Genomic DNA, 19,663 nt, shown 5'->3' with positions numbered 1-19,663 from the left:
GAAATCAAGCAATCTGATACTTCTGCCTTTACCTGATGCTTCTGCCTTTACCACCTGCCAGCCCCCAGTCAGCATGGACCAAATTAAAGTACTGTGATACTCCAAAACATCTGGATAGCACAAGATTACTGAGACCTAATATAAGACGTAGTGTTAGATTGTGTAATATAAAAAGTTAGAATTCTGCACTAAAAAACCCTCACCTAGGTTCTGAAACTTATAGTGTTTAAGTTAAACATAGTTCTTGCTAATCATGACAGAGATACTAAATCTCATATGTAGCCATTGAAAGCCATACTCAGCTAGTCACTGGTCTGATTTCTGAGATTTAACCACAGTTATGAAGACTCTACCATGTGTATGTATCCAAAAGAGCTGAACATCACTTCCTCCATCTTCAAGGTTAAATATCTGCATTCAGAAGTATCACTCCCTTTCCTGTTTTTACAGGGCCACAGCACGGCTTCAATACAGCATTTTCTTTAAGCACACTATTTATTAACCATGAATAAATAATTCACTGTGTAACTAACCTTTTTGATCAATATTTCTCTCAAGCACGGTATATTGTGTTGCTACAATAATTAACTGGAGCACACCAACCCTGACATTACTTTCTTGCCATTTTGCTCCTGTATTAACTCAAGAACCTCTTTTTAGTTACTGTGTTCAGGCATCACATTAATCATAGGTTATTGTAACACAATCTAGCCTAGGTTCCCCCTTCTACTCCAGCACAGCTGCGTGTCAAAATGATTTGTTTGCCACTGGTTGTACATTGCTATTCATTACAGAGGATATGTACAACCAGCAAACTGATTACTCTCAACTATGGTTTCTTTTAAATTAAGATCAAACTCTAATTTATGCATCTTTCGAACAAACAATGGTTAAGATAAACTTTTGTTCAGAGCTGTCCTCTAATACTAAATTATGACTAATTAAAATGGAACCAGAAGTTTTTGAAATTATCCTCATGACCATTAGAAAAGGAAAGGCGGGATGGAAACATGGAAACCTGGGCTGGAGATGCTAGTTTTTTTCCCCCCAGTCAATAGTTTATTGCAACAATTGAACACAGCATAAGAAATAGAGATTATAAGAACTGAATTAAGTAATGAATGTTGCCTAGAGGCAGAAACCAACAACAGATGGAAGAATTTTGCATCAGAAGTCTTAGCCAAGTAATCAATAGTCAAACCAGCCAGACAAGTTGTAAGCCCCGGCACTAGCAGCCCCAGAATAAATTCTCCACTCAGATAATTATATCATTTTACTGCTGTTTGCCATTATTGCTGAGGAGAATTGCAGAATATGAACAGAATAAAAACACAAAAGGAATGGATCAGTGGGAGAGTGAATATAGTTTGTGTGCTTTGACCACACAGCTATGTCACCCCAGTTTATTATGAGGGAATTCAGCCCACAGGCCAAAAAAGGGCACCCCACCCCATTCTATGGCTCTAAGAAGGTGATAATCATTTAAGACTATGATGAGATTCAGTGGTTTCACATTCAGACCATTTTAGGTCTTTTAGACCTGTCTTCCCAAACCTGGCATCTTGAGAGACGCAGATTTCCTGCCCAGAGTTCTCAGCAGCAGCAATGTGGGCTGAAGCCCTCTCGGTTCTGGGAGTTGAAATCCACATGACTGGAGTTCAGCTTAGGAAAGGCTGTGCTAGGCAGTGACAGTTACAAATCAGCATCACTAGCAAGGCCATTTATTTTGGAGTACTACTGATTTCTCTAGATAGACATGAAATTTTTCTTCTACTGATAGTACTGAGTAGTTTTAGGAGGAAATGTGTACAAGTAGAGGTCTTAGAAAGAAATGAATAGAATTTAAACACAACTTTAATATTCTATTAGTTTAAGGATTGTTAATTTTATTTTGATGGTTTATGTAAAACTGTATCGTTTTCTTGTAAGCCATTTCAAGCATTTCTAGAAGTAGTACATCAAGCAATATTAATGTGAAGATAATGATAATCCATATCTTGGCTGCTACAAATTGACAGAGAATATGTATACAAAGACCTCTGATAAACAATGAACTTTCAGCTTTTCAGTTACTTTCCAGTTATTGAGGCAGCAGCTGCAATACTCAAAAGAAACCATTGCAACGTTCCTTTGGCCTTAGGTGCCAATATGATTATGGCTGAGTAATTTGGCAAGAGCCAGCCCAAGTCTAAAATGTATCATAAATGTAAAACAGTTACTAACTGGTAATTGTTTGGTTATGGATGAAGGTCCACTTCAACCCAAAGTACATGGTTGGCTTACCCATTTTGGTAACCAAAGAAAAAGAAAAAAAATAGTAACGATACACTGAGAAAACTATAGGTGCAATTTTGAGTTAAGTGACAAAATGTGACTAGGAAACATTAGGAAAGAGCACAATGTAGAAAGTACAAAGGCAGAAAGTATATCCTGGGTAACAAGTTTCCAGTATGGCATGAGCAGACACTTGTAAAGGCTCTTGGGAGTATTAAAAATAGATTCCTTATCTAAGATTACACTGTAGAGTGTCCTCAAATCCAGTACAATTGCTGATCATAAATATCCTGGCCTTATACATTCTAGTGGCTTCTATCTCCTGATCTAACAATGTTGGCACTTCTACAAAGAAAGAATAAACCTTAATTATTATGAAGTTTCATCAAGCTCATGAGGAGGAACTTTGTTTAGCCTAGGTAAAAATAAGCAGTAGAATGAATGAAGCAGTCATGAAAACTGATGAGGAGCCTTTCCTTGTTTGAGAAATGAGTATGGAAAGTTAGAATAGTCTGGTCAATACATCACTAATTCACTGGTTGTTCATGTTAATTTAGTGAAACATCATCAAAGAAACTGGAGATACAACTTAGTTACTAATAGAAGGCAGCTATGGTTTTCTGCAAGGATCGTTAGCTGTAAATTAGAAACAGAACTGGAAGAAACCTTGAAAATAACCTAGACCAAACTCTTTCTCTTTCCTATTATTTGGAAAATTGGGTTGGAAGGGGAAATTTATAGTTAGAATAAATCTGTAGATGAAAATGATGATTTTTTATCATTTTTCCACTAAATGATAACTATCATCTACTTAGTAGGATCAGTAGCAGTATTTACAGTTGTTACATTAATAGTTAGTGTCATCTCAGTTTGGAGCTGCAGCATTTTCAACCCTGGAAGCATCTAATCTATTACAGGCAATTACTAAATCCTATGACACAAAAATCTTACAACTACACTTTATAAAATTCTGCTGGTAATGAATCAATTTCATAATAAAACCTTAATATTTGAACAAAATAGTTAGATTCCTATTTTGCCTAGTCAATGAGAAGTGGTGTTTAACATCAAATCCCAAAACTTCAATAGATTATGTCTTGTTCAAAAACAAGAATCTTTCAGACTGAATGGAATCCACTGTGTTTACACAAAACAGACTTGAGTAAATTGATCTTTTGTTGGAGATGCAATAAGATTAATGCTTTATTTAAATATTATGTGTACAGTGTTATATAACTGTTCCATTTTGAGAGAAACTTGTTACATGCAGTCCCTCAAGTTTGAGACAGGCTTTAATATTCTCAGTTGTACATATTCTTTTAAAGTATATTCTTGTTGTATGGAAATTGATATCTGGAGAACAACAGTGGATTGTCCATGCCCTATTTACTCCTAAAAGACTTGCTCTTCAGCAATGGAAGGATAACTATATGGCCCCAATTACTCAGTGGTCTACAGAATTGATGTTATGAGCAATTGTTTTTTAGTGGTGATTAGCTATGGATGATTATAATGAAATACAGCTAACATTCATTAAAACTTCTCTATATGTATCCATGAATATACAGTCTATTGGTTTTATTTCTTTTTTAGTCTTCTTTTTTAGTTTTCTTTCTTTATAGCTTTCTATATTTCCTATTTGTTTTTATATTCAGTTCATAAAAACAGTAAGAGTAACCTTCAAATACAGTGTGACTAAAATAAAATAGAATCTGTTTCTTTTTAACAGCTGCTTCACATATATTGCTTATAGTAAACTTGTGATTCACTAGATTTTTCATATGTGCCAAACTTAAGCCAAGTCTCCCCTACTCTATACTTTGATTTCACACCTCTGCAGAACTATTAATAAATCAACATCATAATAGAGATGCATATTCACTACCCTGAATTTACAAATTCTGTCAGATAATAGGAAGGTGTATTTTAATGAAAAGTGCCAACAGATCCCTCCACAGAAAATTCCTAGGAGAATATAGCATACAAGGTCACCCTTCACCTATTCAATTCAGTGTTCTTTGGTTTTACCTGGTAGCCGTCCTTCAACAGTCAATATGAAATTAGCTTGAGGCCCTCCACTGAAAGAAAGTGTCTGTATATATGGATGTATTTATTTATTTGATTTGTATCCCACCTTTTCTACAGGAACTCAAGGTAGAATACATAGTGTTCCTGCTTCCTATTTTCCCCCAGAATAAAAACCCTGTGAGGTAGGTTGGACTAAGAGAGACTGCCTGCCCCAAAGTCACCCAGTGAATTTCTGTGTCTGAGGGTAAACTAGAACCTGTGTCTCCTGCTCCTATTAATCTCCTAATTACTTACTTACACTTACACTTATATACACACATACATCTTACATGAATTCAGCCCTCACTTCATCCTAACTGCAACAAGTATATAAGATAGCTGGAACAAAAGAAAATGATTGTAAAGATTCATCAATGACTGGACAAACAGCCAAACTAGAATAATCAAAACCAGAGACACAGATCTAGAATAAAGGTATGCTCTAGATCTAGAATAAAGGCTCAGCTGCCTAAACAGTAAATCCCATGGTACAACTTACTAATGATGGGCTTCAGACCTTTGAAAAGCTCTCTGCTTTCCGTATTAAAAGTGTTGCTCCAACACCAGTGAAGTCAGTTTGTATGCTGTGAACAGGGGGAAATTTAAAATAATTGAAAAAAAAGTTAAAGTTTAACTAATTCTACTGATAATTTTGTTGCATTCTGATCGTGATTATGAGGAAGAAAGGTTATTTTCCACAATACAATTGCACAAGAAATTACCAATGGTGAAAAGAGCAGATTGTTATGATAATTTGAGTGAAATGAATAATGTCAACAAACAAAAATGAAGAACACTTAGAATGATAATAGCAATGAGCTGACAATGAGACAAAAATTCAAAGGTTACAACTATATAACTAGAGGTACATCTTAGAAGTAGTAAGATAAGATGTCATTATCAGCCTATAGAAGTAAAACTAGCATTGCTTGCATATTCCTTTACAGATTGGTGATGAACAGAGTCATCATTTTCAGCACAGCCCTAGGCCACCTGCCCTCCCCCTTCACCCGCCCCCCCAGAAGTCATGGATAGAGCCCGGAGACTGTTTTCAAAGGTTTCTACCAAATAGCCCCTCTCAAGTAATGTCCCAGTTTCAGAGATGCTGGGCAGCAGTGGGGTCTGCAGTTATTTGTATCTCCAGCCCCTTCTTCTGTTTTGTTTATTCCTAACAGTGAATATAAGAATATCCCTAACTCACACGTAATTATTTAGGGGAAAAACACTTTTTGTCCTGCTGCTCCTACTTTTTGCAGTGTGGCCAGATGGCATGACATTCAAAGGGCAATTAAAGCCCCTGGATAGAAAGAAATTGCACAGCTCTGCTTTAAAGTAGCATTCAGAATTTTCAACCTTATATTTACTGGCTAAAGCCACAAACCTTGAAAAGTATGTGGTCAATATATAGAAAATCATTACTTAATTTGGAGCATCAGAAGGAAAGGGACTCTTAACTCAAGCTTAGTGAGGTCATCATTCAAGGGCATTATTTGGGTTAGCCTACAATGGTTGTTAATCTGGGTTAAAGCATGACATCAGCCACAGGTGTGAGCTTTGGCTGCCTTCACAGAATCACAGCAATGAAGCACTGGACTTACTGTTAGAGTTTCATGATAAGTATCCAGACAAACCCAAATAATGTGAAGGGGTAAATGGGTTAAATGCATTTTTATTGTGTAATTTTACTCTGTTGCTTTCTAGGTAACCTGATCAACGCAGATGCAAGGCATTTTGTTTTAGAGGGGCAGTATGTCAGAACCTGGGGGATGCGGTGGCGCAGCGGCTTAATGACGCTGAAAGTTGCTGGCCAGAAATGGTCGACGCTTCAGCGGTTCGAGTCCAGCCTTCGCGTTAGCAGGGTGAGCTCCTGTTTCCTCCCCAGTTCCTGTAAACCCAACAGTTCGTGAGTAGATAAATGGGTACTCTCACTCCGATGGGAGGAAAAATGCTGGCGGCGCCTTGCAAAAAGGAGTTGGGAGCAGTTGCTGGTAAGCGCGAAAAACCGCACGCGCCCAAAAAGGGCGCGAAGCAACGGAAACCCCGCCTCCTGTGCTCGCCAGCTGGGCTCTGCTCTAGGAAGGAGGCACTGGCAAGCCACTTCCGAAACTCCTTGCCTTGAAAACTGCAAAGGACTCGTCCAAGCAGTCACTGCAGAGTTGGTAACAACTGAGCGCAGATTAAAAAAAAAAATGTCAGAACCTGCAGCAATCGAAGGAATAGCCAAAAGAGGACTGGTTTATTGGGGATAATAAATGCTGGGTTTGCTTGCTTTGATTCTACCATTTGTAACAAAGGGGGGGAATGAAAGAAGACAGAGCTGGTGTCATCTCGAAGGCCAGGAAGGAGAGGTGTTATCAGGGTGAGGAATTCACAAGGCCATGACTTGGTGAGAAAGAAATCTAGCGCCAAAGAAGGGGGAGAGACGGGGTAAAAGTAGAGGGAAAGTTACGCGGGCTTTAGTTTTAGCAATGCTTTGCTTAGAGCTGCATGTACCATCCAATAAAGGAGTTTTTATCTGAACCAGGCCTGGTTTCATGAGAATTCTTCTGGATTGGGATTTGGCATTTGTAGTCTTGACAGAGGGTCCAATCCCTCATTCAGGGCAGAAAAACTTCAATCTCTTCTTTGTGTGTTCATTTTTACTTCAGTTTGCTGTGGCATTTACCTAATAAACTAGGTAAGATCTTACCTGGGTTTCTTGTTTGAATATTTAGATAGAGATAATATATGTTTCTCCACCTAAATACTAGATGGAGAGTCAACAGAAACTTTCCACCTTCAGAATATGTGATTTCAGTTCTGTGTGGCTATTAGGAATTGAGGAGTAAAGGAAAAGATCTAAAAACATATGAACACTAATTATTATTCTATTGTATTTTATTTATGAATGTATTTCTCTCTCAGCAACTTTAAGGTGAGATATGCTGCATTTCAGGCAGTTTTTCATCTAGCACTAAATAAATCCAGTTGCTGCAAAATGAGTTTTGAAGTCCAGTACTTGAATCTCCTGAACCTAGAAGACAATGATTATATTCAGCATCTACTGTTAGGCCTTGAATAGGATGCTCTGGGGTGGTGGTATCAGGACCTTTAGCACCAGCATTCTGTGTCTCCAACCAGCCACCTCTTAGAGAGCAGTGGGAAACCCAGGTCCCATACAGTGCATCCATTCTCTCTATTTGGCAGCCCTAGATTCTGCAGTTTAAGATTGCCAGCAAACAACTGAGTAACAGTGCCATAATTGCCCACTGATTTCCAGCTAGAAACTAAAAGAAGTAGTTGCTTTAAGCCTCTCTTAGGAGGGAAAACAGGCAAAAAATCCCTCCTGTGACATTATTACTGATCTCTTCCCTTACTGTGGGCCTTGGGAATTTGTTTTTGTTTTTTAAGTTCCTACTCCAGCTACTGAAACATCACCACCCCTGCTGTAGGACTTACCTCAGAGTCCTCAGGTGACTTCCCTGTCAGTGAAAAGGCATCAGGCTCAATAAAGCCCTTTTTTCTTGGCTAATTAGAACAGCAATTCACTGCATGAAGTAACAATGCAGACACTTGCTTATTTGCCCCATTTTGTTTATCTATCCTCGCCTCATTATATAAATAATAGCAAACCTCTCCAATCAGTGCCTCTCCTTCATTAGTCAGAGAAGCCCCACCATCTGTAAAAAGGAAATGTCCACAAGTCTGGGGAAAATCCAAGATTGGCTGAAGTATAAAAGCATGTTAAGAAAATTCTGAATGGAATTCTGCTGAGCTATATTTAAACTAGGTCTGCGAAACACAGGGTCAAAGCTGCAAACACTGAATTATTTGTTTTCCTATTTCAGAGCAAATTGGATTAGTAGTAAAATAAATGAAAGAAATATTAAATTGTATTATAATCTCTGTTGAAAAACCAGTTACATTGACCACTCCTTCTGCTGAAAAACCTGTTCCTCTGCCCAAGCTCTTTCCGGCAGATTGACTTTCAGTAGCGGAGTTGCCCCCAATTCGCCCCAGCACCATTCTTTCTGCATCCCTTTGTGCTGCTGTACCTTATCTTTTAGATTGTAAGCCTACATATCTGTTGTCTTCTTTTCTATAAGTGGCTCCAGGACTCTTTCTGGATGAAAAACAGTGAAAATGCTAAAAAATTAATGAGCAAAAGACACTTAAGCAACTCCAAAGATACAGTATGAAAACTATTGTAAAGCTGCACATGATATTTAATTAATTAATTACTGAATTTCATTGATCAATACACTAATGGGACAAAAAGTCTCTTCCTATTATCTTCAACAATATGCAAGTTTAATCATTAAAGCAACTATTCAAACATACTGAACTCTGATTAATAATTTCCTCCAAATGGTGCATTGTCTGGGGAAATACTGTCATAACCAAAGGAGACATATAGCATAGAGGAGAAAGCAACACAATTTTGAAACTGGGAAAAGGATAAAAAGAAAAGCATTTTAGTACAATGTATCTTGAACCAAAAAGCCTAAGAGGCTGGAATGGGCCACAGTTTAACTCTGAAGGATCTAACAGAAGAATAAGAATTATATGGCCTGCCTTTTGGAGGTCTGCCTACCTGCTTCTAAACTTTGCTTTTTTAAAAAAGCAACAAAGTTTAAGATTGAGTTCCCTCTAGGTAAAAATTCAGAATGTATTGTTTATGTAGACAGCTTGGTTGAAGGGTTCAGTATCCATCATCCAAAAAGAAATTAAACCTCTTACAGTACTGCTAAACTCTGCTCTTCCAACTGAACTGGACAGTGGAAACCAGTTACATTTTATATCTGAAACAAATCTACTACACCAAGCAAAACATAGGGTCCATGCCTCCCAAACTGTTTACTGCAGGATATATTCCATCCTGCAGTAAAATAATTGTGCTATATATTATTTGTTACAGAGATTGAATCATAACAATTGACACAGTTATTCTATTACTCTACAGATAAGAAGAAAGCTTAGATTATTTTTCCTAGATCCAAATCTACTCTATTCACTATGTTTACTATATACCAATCTAGTTTTAATATGTCTACCATTACTACAGATAATCCTACACCAGTCACCATATTCAAAGATGTTATTTCCTGCCATCTAGAACAGAGTGATTTATTAAGGGTTGTATTCAGCATTATAGTAAGAGAAAGAATTCAAGAAACAGTACTGCCACATTTCTACACTTGGCTGCAATATAGCTATAATACATCAGAAACTACCTACCTTTTCCCAAAATAAAGTTGGTTTCACTGTTCAAGTTTTATCTATAGTTCTAATCTTTTAATTATCATAATGGACTTTGCTTCTAAGCTATATTGCTACCTTTTAGCCACACCCACAAACATTGAAACAACCATTTCTGTTTGGGTTTTTTTTTTCATATTTGATCAGTTTGATTACCAGTTCTGTAGCAACAGGTTTCTATTATTTCCCTTTACCTGCCCATTCATTCTGACTCAGATCACAGTGAAGACCATCAAGCAAGTTAGTTCTAAGCAGAGTTCAGAGAGAGAACAGTGTGTTTTTTAATCTTTAATTTTCTATTTAAGGAAGTTAAGAAGTAGTACCTTAGCTCTTCAATCCAACTGTACTTTTCTCCCAAGATAGATGTCACAGAGGCAGTTGCTTTCCTTCAGGTTGAACAGCTTCTTAGAGTCACTGAGCAGTGCTAAGCTGGAGCACAAGAATAAATTGAAGAGCTGCCAGGATGTCAAAACCAGGTGATCTGTATGTGGGTGTAGGTGGCACTGAGATAATAAAGGAGAGAGCTTTAAAAACAAATGTTAAACAATTAAATATTCTACCTTATTTATTATTGGAATGGTCTGGTGTAGATTTAGATATATTCCATCCTGCAATAAAATAAATATACCTTTCCTTAGATATCAATGAAAACAGCCTTCCCCAACTTGGTGCCCTCCAGGTATGCAGCAACTGCAGTGTCTAGAAGTCCCAGCCAACAAAATCAGCATGCAATCCTAAAACATCTGGAAGATGCCAGGATGTGGAAGGTTGTATTAGGTGTAGGATAAACAACCCCATAAAGTTAAAGTTAAAGCAGAGTTGCTACTAAAGCAAAGTGGAAGCAACAATCATTATTAATATATTTTGTTGAAATATATATGTCTAATTCATTTTAAAAAATGTTATTCCAATGCTGAGAATAATTCACAAGTTTTAGACACCACTAACAAACTGTGAATTCAAAAGAATGTTGAAATATACTGCCATTTTGCAATTTTAGGCAATCCCTCTTCTTACAATTTACTCAGAAGTTGGTTTAAGAACCTGATTTGCAATAAATTGATCTAAAGTATTAAGAGTCTTACTTGCCTATGACTTCCCCAAAAATTATGTACTTTCTATTTTCACACCAGTATTATTCCAGTTTTATCCCAGAATACAAATTTATTATGTGAATAAATCATGTTCTGTAGCAATATTCATGCCTTGAGGCATTTTTCAAAGGAAATTTAACAGAGCTGTCACTAAAAATAGAAACAAACCCCTGCTGAATTGTAAGAGGGGTACATGAGAGAAGATCTGGCACATGTCTGGACTTGGTTTATTCATTCAGTACTGCCTGCTCATCTAACATTTCTCACAATCTCAGGCAGAGTTCTTTCCTGGGCTTGTTGCCCTATAATATTTTTAATAATAGAAGGTAAAAACTGAATCTGGGATCTTTTTCCATGTTAAGTTTCTTGCTTAGTTGACATCCAAAGCAGACCTGAATTACACTTAACGTTCTAACCAATGGCTCAAGAAAAAAACAGAACACATAAACATGTAAATTTTAAAAACTTAAAATCATAATCTCTCAAAATGGCCAGATTTGACAAGATTTCTCTGTGATTTCATGAGATTTCCATCATTTTATTTTGGAGAAGAAAACCATTTTTCTTTAACTTCTTGGCATCCACAAGATCAGGGACAATTACGTGGTTGTGTCTGCTGCCTAAAAGGACTGATCATGGCATCCGCAGGAGGAAAGTAAGGGAGCAAATGATGGAATGTGCACTGCAAGTGATTTCTGTATTTGTGTGTGATGTGGGGATGCATGTATGAAAGGCCAGGATTTGCATTATTCCACTATCACATTTTGTCTTTTTGCATCATTGGGGTTTGTAGGCAACACCGATGTTGCAATTGTATCAACACAGGCCGGTTTGCATAACATGTTCAGACATGGAATGCTTTATGTCCCACTTTAGCCCCTGATGATTGAATCTAGCCTCTCCAGTTCTCAACTGACTGACTTATTTATTCATACAATTTATATAGCTGCCCATCTCACAATACACTAACAGTAGCAGCAAATAAGGATTAAAACCAAAGCAAGAAACACTATAAAGAACAACCACATACAACAAAATAAACTTAAATGTAGTGTGAGGTTGTTGCAAAATTGTTTACTCCACAGAAACGTCTTGGCAAAAGTAGATACTTTCTTGCAGAGAAGACTTAACCCAATGATAAGAGAAGATCTGCTGACTGCAGTATACAGCAGTCAAGGCCTGTATATTGGTCTATGCTTCAGGATTTAAATCTTGAGGGTTTTTTTCCTTCTTCCTTTCTAAATCAAGGGATATTTCACTATTTTCGTCAAGGCCACGAAGGCAGCTGGGATCTCTTGATGTCATGGTTCTCTTAAGTCTGGTAACGCCTTATTTCTGTGCTTAACTCTTAACAGTTTAGTGTGATGTGATAATTCAGCCAGAATGTGGCATGCTCTTGATCAATATATCCTTTTTCACAATACTCTATTTCCTTCTGCTCTTATTCTTTCTGTGTTGTTGTTTCCTTTCCCAATACTTGGCAGCTCCACCACCTTAAGTTTATTTTCTCCCCTTAAACTAAAAAGGTAATAGAAATTTTTGGACACCTTGGGGTTCCATCAAGCCTAATTATACATTTTTCTTGACCATGTTTGATTTCATTTTGGCTATATAAATAATATTATATGAACTCTGGCAATCTGAGCTTTCAAGAAAGGATATGAGATGTCTTAACTGGAAAGAAAAATCACTGGATAAGAGAAAAGAAATATCATTGGATAAGAATGCTTGGTTCTGCACACATGGAACTGGATCTGACCTGGGGCTCACCTAGTTTCATTTAATTAGGTAAGATCTTTTTGTTTTCTCTGTTTTGTAAACATGCCATCTGACAAACTAATTATGAACTACTCTAATTCTACCTTTCTACCACATTTCCTGATTAAAACTAATTAAAATGTGAGTACTCAACCAGCTATTTCACTTTCCTAACCAAGTCACATTTTTCCTTTCCTTTCTAACAATATGTATTAATATTTAATATATATCTAATTTGAAATTATTAGAATGCTATATAAACTCTTCTATTGTCTTCGTGAAGTCGGTATTTCCAGATCCCCTCACTGAACTAAATCCAGAGTCAAATATTTTATAAGACTCAGCATGACCAAACAAGAATCCATGAAAGGTTTGGAAGCATAAATTTTATGAATCTTAATTCTAGAAGAACAAGTTCTGTATTTGTTTGGTTGTACTGAAAGATTTTAGAAAAACATGTGTGGTATAATCCAATCAGCCTTTTAAGTCTAAAATCAGTAATAACTTGTATCACTCAGTGTTGGCTACCATAGTGTGATCTGGTGGCCTCTGAACATGTGATAGGTCTCAATCCAGGCTGTGCACTGTAGATTTTAACTGAATGAAGCATGTCCTGTTTCCCACCAACTTAATGCCAGAAACAATTTCAAAAAGCAAATGTTGTGAATATATATTTGACTAACCTATGAAAACTGCATCTATTCTTTCTGATGCTTTCTGATCATCATATTGCTTTTGAACAGAATAGCTCTCTTTTTCCAAGAATATTATAAGGTATTGATTCCTATTCAAGAAATCTCATAATATGATTCTGTTTTGACTAAGTCAGTAAGAGCCCAGTTACTGGACTTGGGTAGAGTTTAAACTTGTATGCCATCAAACTTCCCACTGGGATATATGCCTCTTTGGAACTTAAGATACAGTGTAAATGGTTTATTTTCAAATCATTTCCTGGTAAGATAGTTAATTCCCAGTCTATCTGAACAACAACAACAACAAAAAGCAAGCTATTCTTCTGGATAGCTGAAATGGCTTATGCATAAGTTTCCTTTTTATACTTCATTTAACAATTCATGCCTCTCATTTGGCAGAATGTCATTTGTCAGACAAGTTTACTTTCTTCCATAAAATGTAAACTCTCCATGTTTCAAACATGTTTATTGATATACCTATTGTTGTGTTAGATCAGTGTAAGCAAAATCCTCTTACACCAGACATTTTCATGTCCTGTATCTCCCTGGTTGTCCCCTAAATTCTTGTAATTCTGTCATCTTCCAGAATCTTGTTCCCTAAGAAACATATAATGACTGTATGGTCTTTTAAACCTTCCAAATTTCTCTAATACACTATTTCAATCCTCCTAGACAGGAAAATCCTAAGATGACGATGTCTTTTTGTATCACTATTGCCCTTTTTATATTTCAAAAGGGTTACTCACCTAACAGCTCATGATCAACATCTTATTAAAAATTTCTCAACAGTTGCATGTGGCTCTGAATCTGTAGGTTGCCCATCCAATCATGATGCTGACACGTGGATCAAGAAAAGTGCATCATGTCCAATATTCTGTCTGCAATAATGATTAGAAACTTGTTAATTGTACCAAAAAGGCAAGTTGTGTAGCCCTAACTAGCAACTGCCAATATTCCAGACATGCACTTTGGCTCAGATAAGACTCCTAACTGGCAGGTTTTATTTTTGATAAATTAGAGTTACCAGATTACAATCCCTAGAGGGTAGCAACGAGTATCTCTTTGCTGCTATCTTTTTGTCATCTGGCTTTTGCAGCCCAGATTTAGTACTCCTCTTGGTTATTCCAACTCCTCTAGCCAAGAGTTTTAGTTGTTGGCAGCCATTGCCTCTCTTATCAGGAGAATGATCATTTTTACTCTATTGAGCTCTTTTAAGATGTGCTGCCTGAGAGACAGAATATTGAGTGGATTTGAACAAAGCAGTGACACCCTGAAAAGTAAAGTAACACAATTCCATCCAGCCCAGACTGGATCCATTTACAATAGTAAGGTTAATGAAATAACAGTAAGCACCAGTCTGGGAAACACTGAACTAACAGCTAGGAATCTGTTTTGTCTAATAAGAGTTGTTAAAATTTTCAAAGTCAAACAATTTCCTAGTGACACTGTTTTAGGCTGCAATTCTGTACATGCTTAGTTGGAAGGTGAACTTATTTCTAAGTAGGAGCATAGAGGAGAGAACTGATACAATTATCTTGGATGCAAAATTCATACTTACTATCTTAAATCTGGCTTCCAAATACAGATGGCTGAGCTTGGGGTCTGAAGGAATTTGCTAATTGTCCTGTGATCACTGAATCATGCTTAACTTCCACTGCAATAAATAAATAAAAATTTAAAAAATCATTTGCTACTGATAAAAGAGTCCCTTCTTATTTCATCTCATATACTTCCTTAGCCCCTTGATATTCCAGGTATTCGTCTTTTCATCATTGAAATGGAAGCATTAGAAGGGTAGTTGGCATGAGAAAGGAAAATCAAAACTTTTCCTTCTCTGCTAAGAGGCCTTTAAAATCTTTACAGGATTAGATTTTCTTTCCTTACTTTAAAAGGGAACTTGGTTGGAGGAAGTAAGATTGATAAATTCAATTTATCTGTCTTTACTTATCCCTATTAATGATCGGGTGTCATGGAGGCACACTTTGTAGGTTACATATAATTTTGTGAATATTTATGACTTTCTTTAATAACATTCTTCCTCATAGGTGATGGCTTTTATTTTCCATCAATCATTTCTCCAGTGGTTTACACCCCTGTTTAAACAGTCTTATTTATTATATCCGAGGGAAGACACGATGAGGAAACTTCTTTTATGGGAGGGCTGCAAAAATTCAGACAACCAGTTAAATTAGTTTAGTCTGCTTTAAGGCTTATATTACATTATATTATATATATTACAAATAGTAGCTCTGAAAGCCAAAAAAAAAAAAAAAGTTTTGGCTCTCAGGCTCTGTAGGTTGCACACCAGTTATGTAAATAAAGGGCATAATTGCTGCTTTGTAGATCAAGAAAGCTGCATCTTTCCAAAATTCTATCTGCAATCATGAATAGAGTCCCCCATTGCAGGGAGATGGGCGGGGATAAGTCTACTAAATAAATAAAAAATAAAATAAATATTAGAAACTTGTCAATAAAGTTTCATTTCAGAGAGATTAATGGTACAGCCATTTTATTATGCATTATGTAAATATAGACCATGTAAACAATTTTATTTTGAAGCAATGCCTTTGGCCATGCTTGCAGGAAATTCTGGGATTTGTAATCCAAATATCTCTGGGAGACATCAAATTGGGGGAAGCTGGCGTAAGCATTTCTAGAACTGGGAACTATGAATGTGAGGTTGCTTTCCAATTATGTCTCCCACCTATTCACGCAAGGCTCCTATGAGAAGATTGTACTTGATGCAGGTTTAACAGTTGGAAGTGGCTCTGTCTTAACACAAATATAGCAAGATGGATGGTACTTATTCTCATATGGTTTTCTGCACAACTGTTGCCAGAACTTTATAATTAGATATTGCCGCTTTTTAAATGTAGGTGTTGGGAACCTGTGAATCTAACGACAGTTCACAATATTTCTCACAACTGGCTATGTTAGCTTGGACTATTGGGAAGTGTGGTTCAGCAACATCTAGAAGGCCGGAGATTTCACACTATGGTTCGTTAGATGGTCAGTATTCAGGAAAATGATCGCTGGAACCTGGATGGATGGCAACCGGAAGCAAACAGAGCTGCTCAAGAGAATCATTGCCTGAATTGCAACAGACTTGCTGAATTACTTGAACAATACTTTGGTATGTAATTGTAGTAACAGAACAGTAATGGCAGTGATTAATAAAGTTGGTATGGCTTTACTCTGCCCACAATTACCATTTCTTTCTGCAATATTTGGGGAAATATTCAACCAATCAAGAGATTAGGCCAGTTTTGTTACAAGTTGCTTGGGCACCATTTCCCATACTTCCAGTTCTAGGGGGAGGAATAAATATGCATTTATTTAGAAGTACCTTGCAGATTATATATCTCTAATTAGAAAAATTTAAATATGTACCCTCCAATATATAGCTTTTAAGTACAAATCATGGATTTATGTATTTACTTTCTTAATCAATTTATATAGCTGCCCATCTCAATGACTTTGGGTAGCAAACAATAAAAGAAATAAAAACAAATGCATGTGCAAAAATTAAAATACACAGCAGCCAAGAAAACCAATAATCATCCACATAGCCAGGAGACAGGTCCCTTCACACACTCAGAGCCCCAGACCCAAGCATACAGCCAGGTCTTTAGGGCCTTACAAAAGGCCAGTAAGGTCAGGGCCAACCTACAGTGGGGCAAAAAAGTATTTAGTCAGCCACCAATTGTGCAAGTTCTCCCACTTAAAAAGATGAGAGAGGCCTGTAATTTTCATCATAGGTATACCTCAACTATGAGAGACAAAATGGGGGAAAAAAATCCAGAAAATCACATTGTCTGATTTTTAAAGAATTTATTCTTTAACACACTACGCCGCTAGGGACTCAAATCCTGCAGTGCCAGACGTGTCCCCCTGCTTAAGCCAGTACATGTCCGGGCCCGTCTGAAGTTTGCTAGAGAGCATTTGGATGATCCAGAAGAGGATTGGGAGAATGTCATATGGTCAGATGAAACCAAAGTATAACATTTTGGTCTAAACTCAACTCGTCGTGTTTGGAGGAGAGAGAATGCTGAGTTGCATCCAAAGAACACCATACCTACTGTGAAGCATGTGGGTGGAAACATCATGCTTTGGGGCTGTTTTTCTGCAAAGGGACCAGGATGACTGATCCATGTAAAGGAAAGAATGAATGGGGCCATGTATCATGAGATTTTGAGTGAGCACCTCCTTCCATCAGCAAGGGCATTGAAGATGAAACGTGGCTGGGTCTTTCAGCATGACAATGATCCCAAACACCCCGCCCGGGCAACGAAGGAGTGGCTTCGTAAGAAGCATTTCAAGGTCCTGGAGTGGCCTAGCCAGTCTCCAGATCTCAACCCCATGGAAAACCTTTGGAGGGAGTTGAAAGTCCGTGTTGCCCAGCGACAGCCCCAAAACATCACTGCCCTAGAGGAGATCTGCATGGAGGAATGGGCCAAAAGCAGCAACAGTGTGTGAAAACCTTGTGAAGACTTACAGAAAATGTTTGACCTCTGTCATTGCCAACAAAGGATATATAACAAAGTATTAAGATGAACTTTTGATATTGACTAAATACTTATTTTCCACCATGATTTGCAAATAAATTCTTTAAAAATCAGACAATGTAATTTTCTGGATTTTTTTTCTCATTTTGTCTCTCATAGTTGAGGTATACCTATGATGAAAATTACAGGCCTCTCTCATCTTTTTAAGTGGGAGAACTTGCACAATTGGTGGCTGACTAAATACTTTTTTGCCCCACTGTAATCTCCAGAGGGAAAATATTCCAAAGTTTGGGCACTACGGCAGAAAAGTCTCCTCTTCTGTGATCCGCTAGCCTGCATCCCTTAGCTGATGGGATTTGGAGCATTCCGGACCAAATAGGGTGGGTAGAAACAACTGGGAAAAGACGGTCCCTTTAATAACCCAGCCCAGGCCATGAAGGGCTTTAAAGATGACTACCAGCACCTTGAATTGCACCTGGAAGCACAATGTCAGCCAATGCAGCTCACAAAGTAGTGGTATTACGTGTGCCGAATAACCAACACCATTAACTACCTTTGCCACCACATTCTGCACCAGTTGAAGCTTCCAATGCTCTTCAAGAGCAACCCCACGTAGAGTGCATTGTAGCAGTCCAGATGACAAGTCACAAGGTTCCGGTCCAAGAACAGGTGCAACTGGCACACAACTCAAAACTGTGCAAATGCCCTCCTAGCCACAGCTGCCACCTGCCATTCAAGCAGGAGCCACAAGTCTAGGAGGACCCCCTAGATGGAGCACTGGGTTTGTCTGAGGCAGTGCCACTCCATCCAGAACCAAAGGTCCCTGGCACTGGGAGGTCCAAACACCCAAAGCCATTCAGTCTTGTTTGGGTTGAGCTGAAGCCTGTTGCACCTCTTAAACGTACTAGCTTTTGCCATCATCTGTTCCATTTCAGCAAAAACAAGAAATATACAGTAGCTAAAGCAGTTTACACCAATACCATTCACTATACCTCTCTATACTATGTATCCTAGCAATCCTTGTTTCCACCATGCCCATACACCACTTTATACACTGCCTTTTTCTTTATATGTTTCAGTTCTCTCTTTTTGAAGATCTCCATCCAACTATGATTTCCTTGTTTTTCTCCTTCCTCTTGATCCACACTTCCTTCATTCATAGATTTGTTTTGTGATTCAATCCTCATTCATTCTTTCCATATGACTAAACAATCTCAATGTACTTCTTTAATACTGATCAATCCCTTTTGTATTCCATCCAAATTCATTCAGCGCTTTCATTCTCATATACACTTCTCAATTAACCTGATCCCACTGTTTTCAGCTTACTTTTATGTTTCGCCCTGCATACCCAGCTCACACTTCCATATAACTAAGTGGTCAGAAGCTCACTCTTATACAAAGCCAATTTGACAGGCATTCATTCCTTGGAACAAATCACATCTACCCACTACCTTTCTGCCAGCATTGGTACATCTCAAAATTTCTCCCATCCTACCAATTCACCTACTTGCTATAGTTTTATTTATATATAACTTGCAATTGTTCATTTAATATTCCCTGACAAACCTGACGGTAAACCTTTGATTTAACAGACCAATGGGCAGAAAGGATGTCCATTAAAGCAGAATGTCCATTAAACCTAAATAGCGTTTTACACATACATGTTTTACACATTTCATGCCTGCACAAAATGGCAAGCAGGATACATGCACAAAAGCATACAGTATATGGACATATTTGCCCACCGCTTCCAAAGTCTCCTAAACTGAACTCTGTTAAATCAAGGGTTTCTTACATCTGAACTTCAGTGTATTAATTTTCAGATCCATGCTCCTCATTGCATCATGCAATCTATCTAGCATTCACTGTGGTAGAGGAGTACAAACATAACATTGAAGAAGGAATACAAGAACTGCTAAGTAAATGTCAACTTAGTCCTGGGAAAGAACAAGAAATGAGACAAAAAGATAACCCTATCTTGATTCTGTTTGGTATAAGAGGGGACAAAAGGAAACTCTGGCAAGCTTTCACG

The 19,663-nt window shown here is 37.5% G+C and overlaps 2 protein-coding genes across 6 annotated transcripts in view; both read right to left on the bottom strand.

Annotated features, from left to right (window-relative positions):
• Positions 1 to 14,001, bottom strand: part of LOC103050573 (solute carrier family 23 member 1-like) — a 46,874-nt gene extending 32,873 nt beyond the window's left edge. The window contains exons 1-2 of one of the 5 annotated variants that reach the window (XM_088141926.1): positions 13,870 to 14,001; positions 9,903 to 10,082 (exon numbers count right to left, since the gene is read on the bottom strand). The gene's annotated coding sequence lies outside the window, so the exon portion shown is untranslated. Of the gene's footprint in view, positions 1 to 32; positions 136 to 4,840; positions 4,926 to 9,902; positions 10,168 to 13,869 lie in introns of those variants that run through there. The other 4 variants (XM_025170564.2, XM_007434304.4, XM_025170563.2 and 1 more) reach the window with 4 other exon arrangements.
• Positions 13,870 to 19,663, bottom strand: part of CNOT4 (CCR4-NOT transcription complex subunit 4) — an 84,291-nt gene continuing 78,497 nt past the window's right edge. Inside the window, exons 12-13 of the mRNA XM_088141925.1 lie at positions 14,682 to 14,777; positions 13,870 to 14,001 (exon numbers count right to left, since the gene is read on the bottom strand). Coding sequence (XP_087998051.1) covers positions 14,686 to 14,777 — 92 coding nt within the window. The 3' untranslated portion in view covers positions 13,870 to 14,001; positions 14,682 to 14,685. The remainder of the gene's footprint in view (positions 14,002 to 14,681; positions 14,778 to 19,663) is intronic.

Source organism: Python bivittatus, unplaced genomic scaffold, assembly GCF_059951505.1.
Source record: "Python bivittatus isolate LINGU-HERP-01145 unplaced genomic scaffold, Pbiv_v1 ctg000330_np1212, whole genome shotgun sequence".
Lineage (NCBI taxonomy): Eukaryota > Metazoa > Chordata > Lepidosauria > Squamata > Pythonidae > Python > Python bivittatus.
This window is presented reverse-complemented; position numbering and strand designations above follow the sequence as displayed.